We start from the raw sequence: 21,491 nt of genomic DNA, 5'->3' as shown, positions 1-21,491 counted from the left end.
TCCATTAAGTTTAAATTGTGCCGTGTCACTCCACACTACCTTCGTCACAAATTGTTCGTCATCAGTTACCAATTGCTGATACCATTCGCAAAATTACATTCGGCGATCGGGGTCGTCGTCATTAATCGCGTGCGGTAATCGTGGAATGTAAACTTTCCAATTTGCAGCTTTCAGAATTATTCGTACACTTGTACTGCTACCCCCCACTTCACGTGCACATTGCGTAGCTAACTTCTGTGGAGAATGAATAAACGTTTCGAACGCGAGAGCCGACGAAGCAGGACTTGTAGCTGTACGCTGACTTCCTGGTCTTCCTTTGTGAATATCACAAATCGTTCCATGCAATTCAAACTTGTCAGTGATGCGTTTAATCGTTAAGCGGGTTAGCGGTTCTGTTGCAGACTCCCACCTCCACTGACGTTGCACTTCAGCAGCATTATCAAACTTGAAAAACCACGTCACAATACATTTTCGTTGCCCAACTGTCAAGAGTGCTGCAGCCATCTTGTTTTCTCAATACCTAGATGAAAGCACTAACATCTGTTGAGCCAAAGCCCATTCTACAACACACTCGTAAGTCAAATGGAACGACAATATCTATATCTCGATAGAGCCTGACAGTGTATACATTTTTCTGGCGGACTCTGTATTTTGTATAGGAACCCGTGTCCGGGACGGTTTCAGTTCAGCTGTTTAACTCATCCACTTCTGCTTGAGGAATTGAATTAGTAGTGACGCAGAACAATTATTAGGTAACAATTCGAAAGAAAACACAACGGAACACCCCTTTATCACTAAGCACATTTGTCTGCTGTAACTCTTAAACATTACATATAGTTTGCTGGGTTCTTTTTTGTTTTGAATAATGTAAACGCATGATTTTAAAACAAACAAATGTGCTTAAGAGGTAAATGGATGTTTCGTCAAGTTTCCTTTCAAATTATTACGTAATAATTGTACTGCATCACGCCTAATTCAGTTCGTCAAGCAGAAGTGGACCCGTCGTAGAACGGAATCGATCGTTTCCAGGCATGCGTTCCTATTTAAAATATTATGCACTTACTCCCCCCTCTACAAGCCCAAAAAGTTTGTATCGGGAATCGTAGAACACCGTGTATAATCACAAACACTTCCCTCGGTCTTCTATTCTTACTGTTCCCTGTAGGTTCTTATACATATTTCTCATTACCTCTCTTTCTCTGCAGCTTATACCTTTTTTTCCCTGAGAAATGCAAACATCTTGCAGCATTTTAAGTTGTCGAACGCTTTTTTCAAGTGGGAAAATGTTATGAAGAAGGTGGTTGTTGTTGTTGTTGTTGTTGTTGTTGTTGTTGTTGAGGTCTTCAGTCCTCAGGCTGGTTTGATGCAGCTCTCCATGCTACCCTATCCTGTGCAAGCTTCATCTCCCAGTACCTACTGGAGCCTACATCCTTCTGAATCTGCTTAGTGTATTCATCTCTTGGTCTCCCTCTACGATTTTTACCCTCCACGCTGCCCTCCAATGCTAAATTTGTGATCCCTTGATGCCTCAGAACATGTCCTACTAACCGGTCCCTTCTTTTTGTCAAGTTGTGCCACAAACTCCTGCCCAATTCTGTTCAATACCTCTTCATTAGTTATGTGATCTACCCATCTAATCTTCAGCATTCTTCTGTAGCACCACATTTCGAAAGCTTCTATTCTCTTCTTGTCCAAACTTTTATCGTCAATGTTTCACATCCATACATGGCTACACCCCATACAAATACTTTCAGAAATGGCTGCCTGACACGTAAATCTATACTCGATGTTAACAAGTTATGAAGGTATCTCGATTTTTTCTTAAGCGTTATCAAGCGCAGCGTCAGAACTACCTCTTTCCGAGAGCTAAATTGATCGTCGTCTAGCAGATCTTCAATCTTGTTTTTGCGTCCGTCCACGTTATCGTCGCTAATTTTCAAGGACAGATCAAGATTTCGAACGTCGTCACGTCCCAACTTGGCTCTGATAACCACGTGGTGGCGCGTGCCATCAGTGCCGGGCCCCGTCGTCTGGGCGGCGGACAAGGTGAAGGCTGGCTGTGGGCGACCTTGCGCGACTCCGGCGCCCCGCCCGCGCACATGTGCCTCGTCAGGTGTGAATGAGGGGCCCCGCCCATTGAGCGCGCCGCGCAGCGCGACACGGTATTGATCCGCCGTCATTCAGCGCACACCGCTCGCGGCACTTGGACCGTTGTCGCTCGCGTGCACGTCCTAGCACTGGCGCTGCATTTTCCTGCGGAACCAGATATTGACGGGGTGCAATTCGGAGACAAACGAGCCAGAATGGCGACACTCAACGGATCACTGATTACTGTAGTGATGTCATCATCAGATGCTTTACACTTACATGGATATAAATCTGAAGTGTGATGAGATTTATTTGCTGGTTCTGCCAGTGAGATTATGTACTGTGATTTCACCGTGTTTGCTGGATACCTGTTTGTCTGCGCACAGAGCACAGTAATTTAAACAACTGAATATGAAAATTTTAAGTGGGGACGTATTTATTACTGTGATCTGTGAGCCAGACAAACAGATGTTCAGAAAAAACGCTTACATCTCACTATATAAACTCACTGACATACCCAACAAACAAACATCACACTTCAACGTTATGTATATTTAACTGTAAAGCAACTGATGATGGCAGCATGCTGCCAAAATCCGTCGTTCTAATAAATATTAGTAAAAAGTCACCTGAACTGGAAAAATGTTCCACTAAAAAAAAGAAAAACCCAACTCCTTCCCCCCCTCTCCATATCCCCCCACCCGTGCTCCCTCCCTTCCCAAACTGACGATAGTTAGACGCCTCAGGAGGACGTGCCCTATCACTAAATCTCTTTTTGCTTTCTACTTTTATCATAACACAATTCTCTTCTTCTCCTCGATTCGATTGAACCTTTTCATTGGCTACCCAATACACACACGTAATCTTCAACATTTCACATCAGTGCAGGGCTACGCTCAAGACAGATAACTCAAGGAAAATCTTCGTAAGTTTTAAATTTATATTCTGTATGAACAAATTCCTCTTTATATAACATATCTTGCTATTGCCAAAACTACATTTTATACCATCTCTGCTTTGCCCGTTGTCAATTATTTTGCTGGCCAAACAGTAAAAATCTTTTGCTGTTGGAGTGTCTCATTACCTAATCTACTTTTTTCAGCATCACCTAATTTAATTCAGTTACCCTCCATTGCCCATGTTTTATTTCTGATGTTCTCCGTGTTATAACCTCTTTCCAAAACGCTATCCATTCCATTCAAGTTGCCCTACGCAAGTCCATTGCCATCTCCGACAAAATTACAATGTTATCGGCAAACTTCTAAGTATTTTTTGTTTCTCTCTTACTTCAAATATCCTTTCCAGATTTTTCCTCGGTTCCTTTCCTCCTTGTTCAATGTACGCATTGAATAACATGTGGAATAGGTCCTATATCCTTGTAAACAGAGATCTATGGATGAATAAAGCTGCTGCTGCTACAACAACAACAACAACAACTGCTACTACTACTATCACCCCCCCCCCCCCCCTGCCCACTCCGTTCTCTACTAAAGCGTCTCTTTCATGACCTTAAACTCTTACAACTGCCGTATGCGTTCAGTACAAATTACAGTTAGCTGTTTGCTCCCTGTATTTTATCCCTATTAGCTTTGGTATTCCATTCAACATTGTCAGAAGCTTTCACTAAATCTACCAATATCATAAACATAGGATCAGTATTGCCTCGCATGTTCCTCGATTTCTTCAGGACCTAAACTGATCTTGACTTCTGCGAGGTTTTCCATCCTTAAGTAAATATGTATCGTGTCAGTATTGTGCAACTTCTGTAATAACCACGGCTTTCGAGTTCATAAGCCAGAATTCTTCAAAATTTACGCTCCCAGTTATGTTATGTAATAACACACATTTGAAGTCACATGTTTCTTTACTCCCATTGGACAGTTGAAGTTGTACATTAGGGAGAGTCTTCTCCCCAATGGACAACTCCATTCTTCCAATGTATTCTGCTCCAGTGTGTTCAGCGTTTTTGTGACATCCTAGCTTCCAACAAATGTGACTGAGGAGCCAAGTATTTCATCTTTGAATATGATCTCTCTTTCTCTCTCTTCCATTAATGAAATTTCCAGTATCAAAACAAGAGGAAAAAAAGAGCCGAACGATAGTTTTATAAGCGCCGTATGCTATTACAGATTACACTTTCGTACGATTCTTTGGTATATCTGTATCAAGCATCTGACATCTGCATGTGTAGATTTACAGGTTTTGAACAAAAATACGAAAACACGACAAACGCAAGACATCACCATGCCTAATACGATATAGGAATCCCGTTGGCATTCAAAACAGCTTCCAGTCATATCGGAATGGATAAATGACGGATAGCATCCTTCCTTTAAAACAATGGCAAATTCAGGTAACGATGATGGATGTGGATAGCGATCAAGCACCCTTCTCTCCAGAAGAGACCACAAAGGCTCAATCCCAGGAGTATTGAGATACTGTATGATGGTGGCCATCGGAGATGCGACAGTTCCTTCATCCTCGTGCTCACTAAACCAGTCCTGGATGACGGAAACTGCTTGAAGAGGGGCCCTGTCGTCGTGGAACACAGAATCACCATTGGGGAACAAACGTTTAACCTGGGATGGACCTGATCATAAAAAATGGTCACATGATCTTTGGTAGTAATGCGGCTTAGCGGAGTAACCATGGCGTCCATGGAATACCGCGGTGTGACTTCCCAAATATATGACCGACGTAATTTGGGCCAGAAATAGAAAACAGTTGAAACAAGACTTTCTTCCATTGCTCCGTAGTCCAGGTTTTGTGGCTTCGACTACAAATTTTCCTGTTGAAGGCATTAGGCTCACTGATGAGTGGTTTTGAATTCCAGTGCGCCCTGCTATTCCCTGCTTATGGAGCTCCTTTCCTGTTATTTTGGTGGTAATAATGTTCGCGACTGCGACATTCAGTTCTGCAGTGACTTTTGGAGCCGTTGCCCCTACGTTTTTTGTCAGTCTTCTTCAATGGCCATCTGTCACGATCAGTCAACACACGCTTTCGTCTGTGGTGTGGCTTAGCAGATGATTATTTTCCGCTTTCCCTGTAAGCAGTATAAATCTTTGATGTCTTGGTCACACAAACTTTTGAAGGTTTCGGCTGCTGCAATCTGGGTACTTATTGTGTACTTAAATATATAGATTTTGACGTTGATTTTATGATCTGAAGAAACTGGTAATTATGAATTGTAGGAAAAAAACAGTTGTGTGATCAAGATGGGTCTTCACAAACGTAGTGCCATTTACATGATCGCGGACTCATTTACAAGACTTCATGTCTTCAGTCAACCAAACACTTGGGCTCCCTTGGTTAAGGAAGCATCCACCATACGAGCACCAGCAATTCACCCACATCTGAATTCACTTAGCTTTTACATAACAGCAATACAGAACACTGTTCTGTCAATGACTGACACGTATGAAACGTAATATGGACATTGAAAAGGTGCCATTCGTAGTCACATACAACAGCACTACTTTCAAGCTTTGTTTTGCATCGGCATTTATATTCAAGCAGGCATTTCTCGCCCTGTTTCATATTTTTGTCCGACCCCTGTATGTGACCATTCAACATTACGTTGCACTGGACAGGTGGACCTACCAGCTTGATAGTTATGACAGATTCCAGCTGGTCTCATAATCTGGAAGGCCAGGATTCAAGTCCCCCATCCAAACAAACGGATTAATGGTTCAAATGGCTCTGAGCACTATGGGACTTAACATCTGTGGTCATCAGTCCCCTAGAACTTAGAACTACTTAAACCTAACCAACCTAAGGACATCACACACATCCATGCCTGAGGCAGGATTCGAACCTGCGACCGTAGCGGTCACGTGGTTCCAGACTGAAGTGCCTAGAACCGCACGGCCACACCGGCCGGCAAACGGATTAATGTTTTCGGTATTTTTTCTATACTGCTCAAGGTAAATGTTGGGATGGGTAAAGTGAAAAGTACATGACTGATTTCCTTCTCAATCGTTCCTCAATCAGAACTTGTTGCTCAGTCGCTTGTGGCCTTGTCGTGGACGTGACATTAAACCCTCATCTTGCTGGTTCCGGTGACTTAGCTCCAGTATTGGCGTCTGTTTACAGGCATTTGTTTATCTTTAATTATCTTTGTTTCGTAATAATTATCCAACATTGACACTTCCCTGTTAACGAATGAATCATCCACTAACTGACTCAGAGACCAACAAGCGTTATCTGCTAGGCCTTTCGTATATTTCGTGGACAGTAATGGCCCTGTCATACTACTTCGAAGCACACGAGATGTTGCTTCACTTTTAACGATGGATAAGTTCCCAGTCTAGTTTGTATACCTGTTCCAATCTCCTGTGAGCAAAATGATATTTATTAAGTAACTATATATAACTGTATTGAAAGATTTTTGGAAGTTGGAAAACACGAAACCAACCTGAAATCCATCATTCACCGCCATTCTACCAACCAAACAGAGGCTGCTTGCTCACACATGGTTGGTTCTTTGGGGATTCTTCGTTGATGCTTACAGAGTTATTTTTTGGGCCTAAAACATCAGCACGCTCCGCATGTGAATCAGTTGATAGAATGAAAAGCACAGAGCGTCTGCGGTGTCTCGCCCCCTCTTTTCGTGAAGTTAAATGCAGGGTGAGTCACGAGGTTTTTCCCCGGTTGCTACAGGTTGTTCCTAAGGTTATTTGAAACAAAAAATGTAAATACAGTAATGTGATCAGATCCATAATTAAGGAGCCACAACAGAGTTCCGAAACATGCCACGGTGTACAGAGCGCTACACTTGTGTTCACTGGACACACGATCAGTCTTATGTAGACAAGTGTAGCGAGTGGTACGTTTGCATAACAATCACGTTGTTGATACTGCAGGTTCTATTTACTGTTATTGTCTCCTGTGTACAGTACACTTTGCGATGCCGTACAAGTTTTCATCGCAGGAGTATGGAGAGATGGTGTACATTTTGGGCGTTTGTGATGGTAATGAGAAAGCTGCTGCTGCCGAATCTCACCGGCGGTATCCAAATCGTAGGATTCCGAGTGACAAAACATTTAGTGGAACATATCAAACTTTGCTAGACACTGGTACTCTTCCCAGTATTCGTATTCACTCCGAAAGACTTCGTGACGTTAAAGATGAGGAAAACATTCTTAATTCAGTAGAGCGCAGTCCTCAACCAAGTAAAAGACGCCCAGCTACCCGACTGAACGTTTCACAATCTAAGGTATGTAGAATCCTTCATGAGAGTGGACTGCATCCTTTTCATGTGAAGAAAGTTCACCATTTAGAACCGCATGATTGTGCCAACCGTTTGCACTTTTGTAATTGGTTAAATGGAAATCGGCAGCTCTGTCGCTTCATAATGTTCAGTGATGAGGCAACCTTTACAAGAGATGGTATCAACAACATGTATGACATGCATGTCTTGGTAGACGAAAATCCCCATGCCACGGTAGTATCTCAATTCCAACGCAGATTCAGTGTCAGTGTCTGGTGCGGTGTTGTGTGTGGCCAGTTACTGGGGCCGTTTATTCTCCCGGGAAATTTAGATGGTCAGATGTACGTTAACTTATTACGAGAAGATTTACCGCAGCCTCTTGAAGACGTTCCTTTGGAAACAAGACACCACATGTACCTCCAACATGACGGGGCACCTGCACACTTCCACCAAATGGTAACAGCTTATCTTAATCGATGGATAGGTCTCAGGGGCCCTATCAACTGGCCTGGCAGATCCCCAGATTTAACAGCCCTAGATTACTGAATCTGAGAGTGGATGATGGTTCAAAAGGCTCTGAGCACTATGGGACTTAACATCTTAGGTCATCAGTCCCCTAGAACTTAGAACTAGTTAAACCTAACTAACCTAAGGACATCACACACATCCATGCCCGAGGCAGGATTCGAACCTGCGACCGTAGTAGTCGCGCGGTTCCGGACTGCGCGCCTAGAACTGCGAGACCACCGCGGCCGGCAGAGTGGTTGAAAGACATCGTGTACGAAGTTAAGGTGAAAACACGAGAAGAATTAATACATCGCATTTTCGATGCCGCAACGTTAATAAGGAACGAGCATGTGAAATTACGAAATGCTAATCGCGTGGTTCACTCCCGTGTGAATCTTTCCCTTCAAATCCAGGGAGGAAATTTTGAACACTTGCTTTAAATCGACTCTGAATACAAGAGACTGCTACAAAATAGTTTAAATTAATTATTATGTGCATTTTCGATAGTGAAATCCTACAATAAAAGCTTTTATCTGCCATTTGCCTGAGGTTTTCAATTACCGTAGCTCCTTAATTGTGGATCTGATCCCATTACTTTATTTAAATTTTTTCCAAACAACCTAAGAATACCCTCCAGAAACCGAGGGAAAACCCCGTGACTCACCCTGTATATCTTTCAGTGTAAAAACGGTTCTTGACAATACATTCTCACAACTGGCAACCTCTTTATTTCTTTTATTTAGCGTTGGGGAGCATTATTTTACTTGTTGTTCGCGAGATCATCATTGTCTGCTGCTGTGGAAGGAATTTCCATGAGAAATCAGATTTGTGTGACAATTTAACTCTGCATCCTGTGTAATTGAAGAAACACGAAGTTATTACTCGTAGTTTCTTGACACACACCAGTTTCTTTGTCCTCCCAAATATATTTTAATTGCTCCTCAATTTCATGTTTCTTCTGATTTTGAAAATTTTTTTCACATGTGCGAATCTTTTCTGATATTGTTCCACATACTGTATCATGATAATCTCTTTATTGTTTGCATTTGAGTTAGTCTACAGATGTTCAGGATTCATGCCTTACATCCACTGAAAAGTAATTATATGTCTGTAGTAAAGATTTGCCAGTTTCAAAAATTTGGAATTAATTTGACCAGGTTAAATGAAACTTGATGGTACTTAGATGTGTGTCACTGAAATTACCAGACTAGCAAGTAGATCTAGTGTGAAACAATCTTTGCTACATGTCATACAATGACTAGTTTATTGTTGTTGTAGTATAGCTTGTGAACATACACATGTTCATTGTAATATGTTAAAAGAACTCTTGTATCCATTTGTTAAATAGATATGAATTAGATATTTTTAAAGATGATGATTATTTAAAATAATCTTATGATTAAGTCCTGTAATTCAGTTACCATTTTGTATTGATTTGTATGTTTTTCTCCTGTCAAAATGTAGCTTTCAGTTATTTGCATGTGCCTATATGAAAGGGCGGGACTTTATCCAAAATAAAAATATTAAACTGATGATGGATTCTGCACTTCCCTTTAATGAGTACAAAAACTCTCCAGTTCATATTGTTGTCACTTGGCATGTGTTAGGGATCTGAAACATCACGTTTTGCAATCATATGTCTTCATATTTGATAGTCTTAATTAGCTACTAGCGTAGACAATAAACAGATTTCAGCCTGTGTGGATCCTATTTTCGTTCTTGAGCTCAACAACACTGTGAAACATAACTGAATACTGAGTCCAAATAAATAAATGTGAATCTTGTTTTGTCTCAGTCTCTCAAAGATGGTTTTAACAGAGATGAAATAAACTTGGAAAGACCAAAAGAAAGTAGGAGGCAGACTCAGTTTTAAGCAGCTGTCACAAGACATGTCCTAAGGCAAACAACACTCGTGGTGATTCAGGTGTTTTTTACTGAGTATATTGTAGCTTGCCTGTCTCGTCAATCTGGAGTGTGGTGTTTAGATGTTGAGTAGTGCATTCACAGGCCAGTTAAAACTTCCATGTCTCCTGACTCAATGTTTTTCTGACTGTTGCTTCTTTTGTATTTTTTCAGATTTCAAGACAGTCAATTGATGCTTGCAAGGACTACTTCAGAGATGATTTAGTGAAGACAGACTGGCAGCTCATGGTTGAGCTGAAGAAACTTTTCCAGATTCTGTAGTAGTGGGTAGGTATTATTAAGACTGAGAGAAAAATCTGTATCATGCACGCCATTTATTATATTGCTTTACCAGTTTTGTATAAAACTTTGCATAAAAAGTAGATATTTGCTACAATTTCCCCATTGTATAGTAGCCTTTTTTATGTGCTGTCATAAACAAAGATCCTGTTTTAAATAAAGAGTTTTAAGAATCTATTATATATACATCGTAGTAAACATACATTATATGCTCATCCAGAAATGGATTTAGCCAATGTTGATTCAGAAGAAAACCAAAAAAGTACCCCACTAAATTTATAGTTTATTCCAATTTCCTAATTTCAGTTAAATACTCCTTGATTGATACTATAAATATGCTGTTGTTTATCCTGCAGCATCCTGATGCAGTCTTCCAGAGATTTTCTTCTGCATTCTAGGTCTTAACACACAGTGTGTGACCAATGTTTGCATCTGATAATGTAGCCTTGCCAGTTTAGTGTGGCATAATTGTTCAGTGATCCATGATATATTATGGTCTGAGCAGTGAAATTCTTGCATTATGAGTTCAGATCTGTCTAATGTGGGAGCAAGATGGGAAAAATCTCATGTTTCTAGTTCTTGGTTGAGGCTGCAGAGCAACTTTTCTATTTATATAAAATGTTTTGATGTTTTGTATGTATGAATATAGGTATAGTATATCTGAAGAATATATATTGAAGTATATATAAAATCTGCAAACTATTTAAGCAAATTATGTACATTTTTTGCAACTGAAAAGAGCCTAGTTTATACTTGTATACAAATCTTTGTTGAGGGTGTGAGCAATGATAGTATTACTGTTAAAACTAACTAGTGGATGCAGGTAAACAATTTTAGGTGATCTCTCTTAGGAGTGTTCACCAGATTAATCTCCCAACGCCTTTCTTTTGCAGGGAGCTATCTCTATGATCTTCCTAATCATAATTATTGTCCAAATTGACACTCTTATTGAAAAGAAACCAAGTACTTTGTGGTGTTTTTATTTTATAATCCTGTAATTCAGGGAAATTGCTGTGATTTGAAGTCTGCAAATGATTTGAAGTCTGCAAATGATTTGAAGTCTGCAAATGATTTGAAGTCTGCAAATGATTTGAAGTCTGCAAATGATTTGAAGTCTGCAAATGATTTGAAGTCTGCAAATGATTTGAAGTCTGCAAATGATTTGAAGTCTGCAAATGATTTGAAGTCTGCAAATGATTTGAAGTCTGCAAATGATTTGAAGTCTGCAAATGATTTGAAGTCTGCAAATGATTTGAAGTCTGCAAATGATTTGAAGTCTGCAAATGATTTGAAGTCTGCAAATGATTTGAAGTCTGCAAATGATTTGAAGTCTGCAAATGATTTGAAGTCTGCAAATGATTTGAAGTCTGCAAATGATTTGAAGTCTGCAAATGATTTGAAGTCTGCAAATGATTTGAAGTCTGCAAATGATTTGAAGTCTGCAAATGATTTGAAGTCTGCAAATGATTTGAAGTCTGCAAATGATTTGAAGTCTGCAAATAGATATTATGCTTTTTTATCTTCTGAAAAATACTCTTTCTCTTTGAAACAGATTATAGTTGCACAGTAATCTTAAGTTAGCTTGTTTTGGCTCTTTCATATAGTATCTCAATTATTATTATTTTTTTTAATTGTGTTCCAAACTCTTCGTGGTTCTGCTGCATTGTGTTGCTTCGTCCTATTGTTAATGTTATACAAATTCAGTACAATATGAAATAATCATATTTTTCTATTCAGTACTATGAATTTTGTTTTATCACCGTTGCAAAATTTTATAAGTAGTATAAGAATGTACTGCCACAGATGTTAGTTTTTGTGTTTAGAAGAGAAAGAATTCAGTCAAGAACATGAAGCTAAATAAAGAATGGTAATAATTTTGATTCAGTATTTCAGCTGTAGCCGCATACTACGATGAGACCAGAAAAGCAAGTTGATTTTTTTAAAAGTTAAGGTATATTTCATACTAGATTTAACCATGCTTAAAGGGATGCATGATTCCCATACCATCCTCATCTGTTTCACATATTGATTGTCTTGTAATATCAGATGAGAGTGAGATGTGAACTATCAATTTGTTTATGTTTTCTCACTCTAGGGAAATAGTTTGTTTTCCTGTTTATAGAAAATGGCAAATCTGTAGTATTGCAGAAATTGCAGCAGATCCATGACTGTGGAGACACCTATTGTCATCTTTATGTGTATGTATTCTTATGCACAAGATCAAATTATCCATTGCCCCACAATTACATTATTTTTGAAAGATGTGAATGTTTTTAAAAAAATTTAATACACAAAAGTATTGTTTTAATGCAGCTTGTGGTAATCATGTACTTAATTTATGAAGAATTAGTTTTTTCTGTCATTTAACTGATATTTTTGTCTGTGATGGAATATGTGTGTTTGGGTGAGATCGTAATTTGCCATTGCATAGCACTGTAACATTTGCAGAAATTCTGTTCATTCTGGTGTCACTGGTTAACAATAACAGCTGTAATAATTGTTTGAAATAAATGAAAATTGAACTACATGAAAGAGGCGTCCATTTTTGTATCTAAATGGCATTCTAACACTCTGTCTCTTAACAATCAATCACTGTCATAAGAAAGATGTGCCACACTTATGAAGACAAAGCGGAAATTCTCTCTATGGATTAGCACAATCTCTCATCAATGTTGCTATAAACCATTTGATGCAAAATACATTCTGTCTAATCATCAGAAGAGCAGAATTTTACTATTTGTCAACTGCATAAAGTTGAAAACTGTTATTTCCGCACTGTTTTAAATAAACTCCTTTTTTATGGCTATATGATTATTTCAGATGTTCTCATAACTTTAGTGTAACAGTGTCAAGACAACACAAATAAACAAAACCAATTAAATTGCACAAAATTCTGCATTGCGTAGACACCATGTGTTATTATGTAACCTAATTTTTCTTTTTGGTGTAATGCTCAGAACTTATTTACACTCCATTATGATATCTGTGGATTCCTGAGTTAGAAACAAAGAAGTGATACTGATAATATGGTGTTTTTATCACACAATATTTTAACCCCAACTGTATTTGAGTTGTTTTGTAGCCAGCAGCTGGTTGCTTCCTTACAATATCTAGAACTTGTTGATATGCATTTCAGGGACCTTCACATTTTCTCACTACTGTGACGTACACTTAATCACTAGAATGTCAAAATGAGATGCACATTGATGATGTATTCAGCATTAGTGTAGGTAAAGTGAGAAAGAAAGTTGAAAAGGTGCGAAAAACTTAAAAAAGCTGTCCCCAATTTACTTTATAGCTTGTTTACTACATTTTCCACATGATTACAGAAAATTTCATTACATTAACTAATTAATAATTAAATGCATTAATGATGATGATGATGATGATGATGATGATGATGATGATGATGATGATGATAAACAATTTATCAGCATTGTTCAGTATGAACTGTTCTGTCGTGCATGGAGTGATATGGCAAGACTACAGAAATCTCACTTCAAGGTGGCAGGAATAGTTGGTGTTTCTTGTTCACCAGATAATCAGAGTAATAGTGACATCAGAAGAATACTTACGTGCTGGAAATCAAAGAAATTGGATGGTAAAAAACAGTGGTTTGAGACTTAAGGTGCCATATTCTAAAACTGAGTGCTTGGTGTGTAACACTTAAGTTAACCTTGAGATTGAAGGAGAAAGAAGTGCACTGCCCGTATTTTTATGAATTTTTGTAAATCTATTATCTGTGCTTTCAGCAAGTTTTGGTACAAAATACATAGCATATTTTGCCAAATAGATGTCAAGTTCAGACAGAGAAATGCATTGTATTACTGATTGCTTTCAGATAACAAAGTTTTTCAGTTCTGTGGCAAGCATAATTCCAAACATCTTAATGATAAAACTTTGCAATGTTCTCTTGAAATAAGTATCTGATCTCTATTTTTGAAACCTCTGGATCTGTGAAAAAACAAAGAATTTTCCGCAAAGTGGCATTATTGTATTTCATCTTCACATTGGTTTTAAGTGAAACCACATGCATTAATTCAGCAGATCAAATTGCACCTTGGTATTTGATTCTCGGTAAGTAGTCTTAAAACTTTTTAATTCTGGAGCAACAAAACTGGACCAAAATCTTGTGGATATTTGGGTATTCCCTTAGAGTATGTGTCACAAGAAATTGATTTTTATATATGAATTGTGATGGTAACAATATTACCACAATGAATGGTATAATTTGAATATTTGCAGTAGTGGAACTATCGGACACTGAAATAATAACCTTGAAAATAGAGTGTTTATAGTTAACATTGGGTCAAGTGGGAAACTTTTTGGGAAAATACCAAGAGTGAAAATATGTCATTTCAGTACTATTTCTAGGATTTCCGATATCAATTTCTGTCAATGAATTATATTCTGAAGAAAATAGTAACTCTTTGCACAACACAATAAATGCTAAATTTCTACCTGGACTTGGAAAGGGCACCAAAGTTGTTCAATGTGCAACCTGATTCAAGACTTCATTTTCAAGAAGGAAATACACATGACGAGTGATGAAAAGTGATAGCTTACCATATCTTTGGCTTGCAATTTGTTACAGCGTGTCAGTCTTTTTTGCAGTCCATCTGTTTAATATCAACCAGAGATATAAATCATGTACTGACCCATAATTCATAATTTTTTGTAAAAAACATTGAATTTACACAGAACTTTTAGTTTGTAAATTTTTCAAAATTTTAATTACTGTCCAAAATAATATTTTGGAGAACCATATGAACTTTGTTTGAAGGAAACATTTCTCTGCTAAGAAGGAAATAGTGTGTTCAGCTGCGTGGGACAAATTAAAGCAAGATTGAATCACCAATAGTATTACAGCCTTGCATCTATTTATGTAATTTGTAAAATTGTGTTTGATACAGAGAAGGTTTTAAGCTTTTTTTGGATTCAACAACTTCTAGGGTAACACACTGCAACAACAAGCATAGTGGAGTGTACACAAAAACCCCATGACACTCGTAATTCTGTGTTATTCTCTGCCTCTTGATTGAGTTTACTATTCTATGCTCCAAGTATTAGAGAACACAACATTCTCATACATATGAGATTTAATGTAATACATGTGGAAATAAATGATGAATTATCAACAGATAACCTCATATTTCGTGACAGCTGACATAGCGTTACATCAGGACAACCACACCAGCCGCATCCCACTTATTTTCAGTTCAAAATTACAGCCTCACCAGAACCGGTTACTAGCAGCAAGATCAGCAGAATCATGATCAGACTCTCACTGTTCTGGCAACATAACCCAGTGTTACGGTTTGCACAATTGAAAAGCCAGTTCACGTTAGCACAGGTACCATCAGATGAAATCTAATACACCTGTTGTTGCATCACTGAATGAAGATTTAGCTGTAAAAGTGCAAGACCTCCTTGCTGGATTCCCAAACACTGAGAGATACGCACCTATCAAAAATGCGTTAGTGACACATGTATCCCAATCAGAGGTGAAGTGATTGGAAAAAGTTTCATGAACAGAATAACTCAGTGATCACATCCCATCGCAGCTTTCTACTGCAACTACAGATGCTGTTGAGTAATCCAGTTACTAATGACCTACTACAAAACAGCTGGTTGTCTCACCTATGTCCCAAAATGCAGAAAGTTTAAAGATATGTGTCGCTATTTGAAGATGCTAGCACAGGCAGCAGATAGAATTATGGAAACCTACGTGTGTGTGTGTGTGTGTGTGTGTGTGTGTGTGTGTGTGTGTGTGTGTGTGTGTGTGTGTGTGTGTGTGTGTGTGTGTGTGTGTTCACCTGGTATGCTGAATATCTGCTGGTATCATAACAAGACGTTCACTGATGACACCTGGAAGTGTATGCCACCATGCAAGTGGAAGCATGGCACAGAGTCCATATCAGCAGCAGCTGCTTCTGTCAATAGCACACATCGCCTTTTCATCATGGACTGTGACAGTGTATACTGGAGCTGTGATGAGTACTATCTATTTGCTCCAATAATTTCAAGCTCAGTACTTATGGGCACGTGACCCTATTATTCAATCTTGACTTACGTTGCAGATTCAAATGGCATTTCACAGGCCAGATGCATCACAGCCCATTCTAGGAACTGATTTCTTATCTTTCTTCGACCTGGTCACCGACCTACAACATCAGTGACCAATAGATTCTACCACTAATGTATACAGGTGAGGAAAAGATATGTTGTGTCACCTCAATAACAGTACGCACAATTTCGGGGAATACTCCGTACATACACTTCTTGGCACAATTGGAGCACTCAACAGTACATCATACCTTACTACATCAGGACCATCAGCCTATGAATGTCATAGGTGTGTGACGCCAGAAAAATTAAACGTTGTGAAGCAGGAATTCTGTGACATGCTGACACAAGGTATCTGTCAAGCCTTCAGTAACAGCTGGGCAGCCTTGTTACATGTGGTACTGAAGAAAAATAATGGATGCTGCCCATGTGGCGGTTACCACCAACTCGGTGCAAGGGCCACCACTGATAGTTATCCACTTCCACACATAGAAGACTTTGCTTTCAACACACGTGGTAAGAAAATATTCTCTGTTATTGACTTGTGTGAACATACTATCAAATTCCTGTTACACCAGCAGACATACACAAGACAGCTGTAACAAGGCCCTTCGATCTTTTTGAGTTTGTGAGAGTGCCTTTTGAACTGTTTTATTGTAGCGCAGACATTTCAGTGCTTTATGGATGTAATAAAAAGAAATTTGGATTTATGATATGTCTACATAGGCGACATTTTAATGATGTCTGCATCAGAAGCAGGACATTACAACATTTAACGAAGATATTTGATTGTTTGTGTGTGAAAGGCTTAATTATGAAACCAGCAAAGCATACCTTCGGGGGCAACAGAACTCAAGTTTCTTGGATATACAGACAATGTTTGTGGCATCCGATGTCATAAAGATAAGCTGGAAGCCATTGTCAAGTGTTCCCATCCCATTACAGTTAGGGAGCAATGTCATTTTATCAGCAGCATTAATTTTTATAATCAATTCATACACAATCCTGCACTAATAACAGCCTCACTGAATCAGCTTCTGAAGGGTGCACTGAAGTCAAATAACATGATGCAGTGGACATGTGAAAGAGATGCAGCTTTCCAAGCTGTAAAATAGCAGTAGCAGAGGGTACAGTTAGCTCTCCCAATATCGCAGACTCCATGTGCACTCAGGGTAGATGCATCAGCTACTGCAATTGGCATTGTACTTCTGCAACAAGTTGAATGTAGTTGGCAGCTACTCGTGTTCTTTAGTCACAAGCTGTCACCATCACAGCAATGCTGAGCAACTTACGATCAAGAACTATATGCTGCAAATGCTGCAATTAGGAAGTTCCGACACTTATTAAGTGTTCAACACTGTACCACATGCATAGGCCATAAACTACTGTCGTATGCTTTCAGTATGTAACCAGAGAAAGCATCTCTCATAGTCTGTGTGCTAGGAAAGTTGAATGTACCAGCAAACGCTCTGCCAAATGTTGAAGCTATAACCTGTGCAATTGATTACAAGGTCCTCACCCAGTCTGAGCAGCACGATGGTGAACTACGCACATTACTGTCTCACCCAGCAGGATTAAAGTTAAAATGCATGGCTGTACAGCAACAAATGCGGTGATGTCTGGAGCAAAAGTATGTCTGTTCATACCTCACCAACTTTGGTCACAAGCAGTTGTGGCAGTGCACAGGTTAGCTTATCACAGGGTTTGAGGAATGGTGAAATTAGTCAGAGTTTCGTCTGGCCAGGAATGGATGCTGACTGTAAAACATTTGCCAAATACTCCATGGTTTGCCAGGAAAATAAGATCACTGAGCTGTTACGACGGGCACAGTGGCGGTGTGCATAAATATTCCAGGACACTCATAATTCTGTTTGTTATTCTTTAATTCTTGATCCAGTTTAGTATTGTATGTTCCATGTATCAGAGAACACAACATATTTGTATGTTGGAGTATTAATGTAATAAAAGTGGAAATAAATGATTAGTTTCAACAGATAACCATAGACTGAAAACACTCTTTGGTGTAGTTGAATCATCTGTCAAGAGAGGCTAGGTCTTCATAGTGTCACTCTGAGGAACTATGCCAATACTTGAAAATGTACAATCGGAAGGATTTCTTGGAGTAATGGTATCGTGAAACTTCTCTTTTTCCAAAAGGAATTGTTAAAATTCACTAGAAAAAGGCATTTTTATAGACACCAGACTCTGCAACTCGGAAATGTCAAAAGCATTACGTAAATGTGTAGTATTAGCAGAGCTAAGCTAACGTGTTGAATTAAAATTTTGCAACAGACTAAACTTTTAAGTGTAGATAACTCGGGAGCATCTTCGGGGAAAATGAAGAGAAATTTACGGTTCATAGATGCAGTAATGTGATGCAGATATATTAATACTGATCTGCAGAAAAGCCAGCCTTCGTGTTAACACTTCATAAACATGCACTACCATACTGTGTTAAGTGTCATAAACTGTCGCTCTAAATGCCATTTTAAGTGTCAGGACCAGAAAACTGCGTGATGTTTGTTTGCATTACTGTCCTCAAACCAGAAACTGTGGTATCTGATCCTGTATCCAGGTAGAAGATGATGTGAGATCACTTGATAATGTTGAGTACAAAGAAACCTGTAAAGGCACTGCAGATTGTAGTCTACTGCAGAGAGGATCACTGAATTGCTCAAGGAGTCAAACACATTGGATACTTTGCACTTCATATAGAAGCTACTGGTACTGCTTCTGCATGTTTGATGTTTATTGGGCAGCTTTGCTGGATCTGTCAGTGAACAAATCTCCACTAAAACAAGTAATGCAGCTGTAATGTATTGCGGAGACTGTGTTGAGCATGGAAGCAGCAATATCCGCTGTTCTTAGAAGACCTCTTGAACCATTAGACCAATGTGGTTAAGGAAATAAGTATTCTGACTGGAAGGACATTCTCTGTCAGTACCACATCCTTGATATTTCAATGAGGAGAGAAATACTATGTGTATTTGTTGCATGAAGACCCGGCATTGGCTGTGTTGGTGGTATGTTGTTGTCAAGTGTAAACCACTCCTGATAACTACTGATCCTCAGTGTTTGTACAGTTGGAAAAGTCATCCATCAAATAGGATAATGCATTATCATTGGATATGATATTGTCCACATGTGTGATGCATTTACAGTTTGATGCATCGTTTTTCAAAAGTCAGTTTTAGAAGCAGTGTTGGATGATGAATAGACATGCCCTTTAATAGGAAATGGTACCATACCAACAGTTCACAGCCAGTGACCTGTATCTAACCCACTTCTGTGATACAGAAAATGGTATCAAATTATTTATAATTACCTGATTGTGAGATCCCAATTGTTGTGGGTTGCTAAATGTGCATTTATTTGTAATGTTCTGTCTGTAGTAAGCCCTGATGTTTACAATCTGAAAATTCACACTATGATGCTTGCAGCATTCACAGTTGGCCTTTATTTCTACTTTCAGAGTTTGCTGCTGTACCAGTATGTGAATGAAGACTTCACTGAAATTAAATCAGTCTCTAATACAAATCTGTACATTTTAAGAACAAAATTCTGTTTGTTGTTCCTTCTACATGTTGCAGTATTTGCTGATGAGAATTTGTTTGCCTGCAAGAGAATTAATTGTGGTCAGATGAAACTTTCAGAGGATGCCAATTTCATTAGTGAAAGAGCTGGACGAGGAGCATCACTTAACGTCTGTAGACCTGAAACCAAATTAATACTGTAAATTGAAACTGTCAAGCTTTATTGAGTTGATTTACTCCTCTGAATATAGTATATTCATGAACAGTGTTTTTTTGATTGCTTACACTTTGTTGTAGGTTGTGTGCCATACCAGTAAATCCCCAGTTCTTTTAAAGAATTGAACTCCTGCATACAAAACAGCTTCAGATGCTGATTATATTACAAATGATTTAATTTGTTAAACTTTTCACGTTAAGTGTGGAAGTGAGAAAAGTTTAGCAAAGTATCTATAGATACTGTCTGCAAAATGTGTTGTGAATAGAGCCAGTAGTAAAGATGCTGAAAACAAGATGATGATATTTAAAACATTTATACAGAATGTGGACCAATATTACAACATAGTAATTGACATGCTGCCCAGCAAGGCAATAGGTTTATTACTACCATATCATTGCACACAAGAAAAATGAAGTTTGAAAAATTAAAACATCATGCTGATGCTCATTTTACTGCATCAGCAATGAAAATGTAAGTGATAATAGGGTGAGGGGCTATCAGTGGGAAAATGTTTTGTTTTGTACAAGTCTGAAATTCTGTGTAATGTTTGTTGGAAGTTACTAAGTGGTCTCATTCTCAAGAACTGAATGCCTACAGCCCAGATATTTGAATACACAGTTTCTAACTAATAATTCTCTTAGAGTGTCAAACTTTTAATATAAGATTATACCTTTAACAAGTAGATAATGACAGCATTTTCAATTTGGTCAATAACTATGCAAAATATTGAAAATCAAAATTTTGTTACCCCTGGAAGCCTTTAGATAAAAACCTACAACTGGTACCCGGTTCCATTATACTTGTTTGGTAATATGGATATTATATGTAAAGTTATTAGCAGGGCAAAATGATATGATTAAAATTAAATGTCACTATATTTTAGTTTACTGAATTATTTGAAAGTTATCTCATCATTGTTATTTATTATGGAATAAATTACATTTCAACATTACAAAGTAAGACTATTTATATCAAATATGTAACTTCTTTAAGAACCTTTTTTTCTACAAGTAAGGCAAACAAACACCTCATGTCCAAACATGTAATGTTTTTTAAAATCAACTTTCCTTCGCTTGGTGTCAAGATAGCCTGTGACAGCGTTTCATCTTTCACAGAAAAACAGAATATTTTTGGAAGTAAAGTTGAACAGAGAAAGTGGTATCAACTGCCTCTTGCTCATAAGTGTATTAAATATTTTTCAAAAGGTCTAACATACTAAGTATGATACATCTAATTATATGACTGTTTCAAGGAACTAAAACCAACTTTCACTTCATTCTATTTGGTGTAGTTGGAATCAGAAAAATGTTGAAAACATTCAGCACTGTTTTAAAAGGAAATAACTCCAAACTTACAATACTAAACTTTCCTTGGTGAAATTGTACTCAACTGCTTGGGAACCACTAGTTCATGGTTGGTTTTGTTTCATAGAGGTTATTCTGAGAATGAAAATTAGGTAAGATGTTTGTTCTGTAGAGTGCATTAAATAAGATAGAGTCAATGTTCACACAGAATACAGTGTACTTAGTGAATGAATGTAATTTGAATAGATGTATCTCGTATGAATCGAGGGCTTGCTAGGGGTTATCGGTGATGAAGTGTTTGGAAAAAGAGATCAGGATAAATACTGAAGAAAGGATAGATGTTTTCAGTTTTAATACTTAAGTGC

At 38.3% G+C, this 21,491-nt stretch overlaps 1 protein-coding gene across 3 annotated transcripts in view; it reads left to right on the top strand.

Moving 5' to 3' along the window:
* The window catches only part of LOC126475336 (eukaryotic translation initiation factor 5B), a 425,184-nt gene extending 404,493 nt beyond the window's left edge, over positions 1-20,691 (top strand). For 2 of the 3 annotated variants that reach the window (XM_050103136.1, XM_050103134.1), the window contains exons 21-22: positions 9,881-9,994; positions 10,363-12,538. In XM_050103136.1, the coding sequence (XP_049959093.1) occupies positions 9,881-9,988 (108 nt within the window). In that variant the 3' untranslated portion in view covers positions 9,989-9,994; positions 10,363-12,538. Of the gene's footprint in view, positions 1-9,880; positions 9,995-10,362; positions 12,539-19,544 lie in introns of those variants that run through there. The other variant, XM_050103135.1, reaches the window with a different exon arrangement.
* The last annotated feature ends 800 nt before the right edge of the window (positions 20,692-21,491 follow it).

Source organism: Schistocerca serialis, chromosome 4, assembly GCF_023864345.2.
Source record: "Schistocerca serialis cubense isolate TAMUIC-IGC-003099 chromosome 4, iqSchSeri2.2, whole genome shotgun sequence".
NCBI lineage: Eukaryota > Metazoa > Arthropoda > Insecta > Orthoptera > Acrididae > Schistocerca > Schistocerca serialis.
The sequence above is the reverse complement of the archived record's forward strand: the minus strand, read 5'-3'. Positions and strand labels throughout refer to the sequence as shown.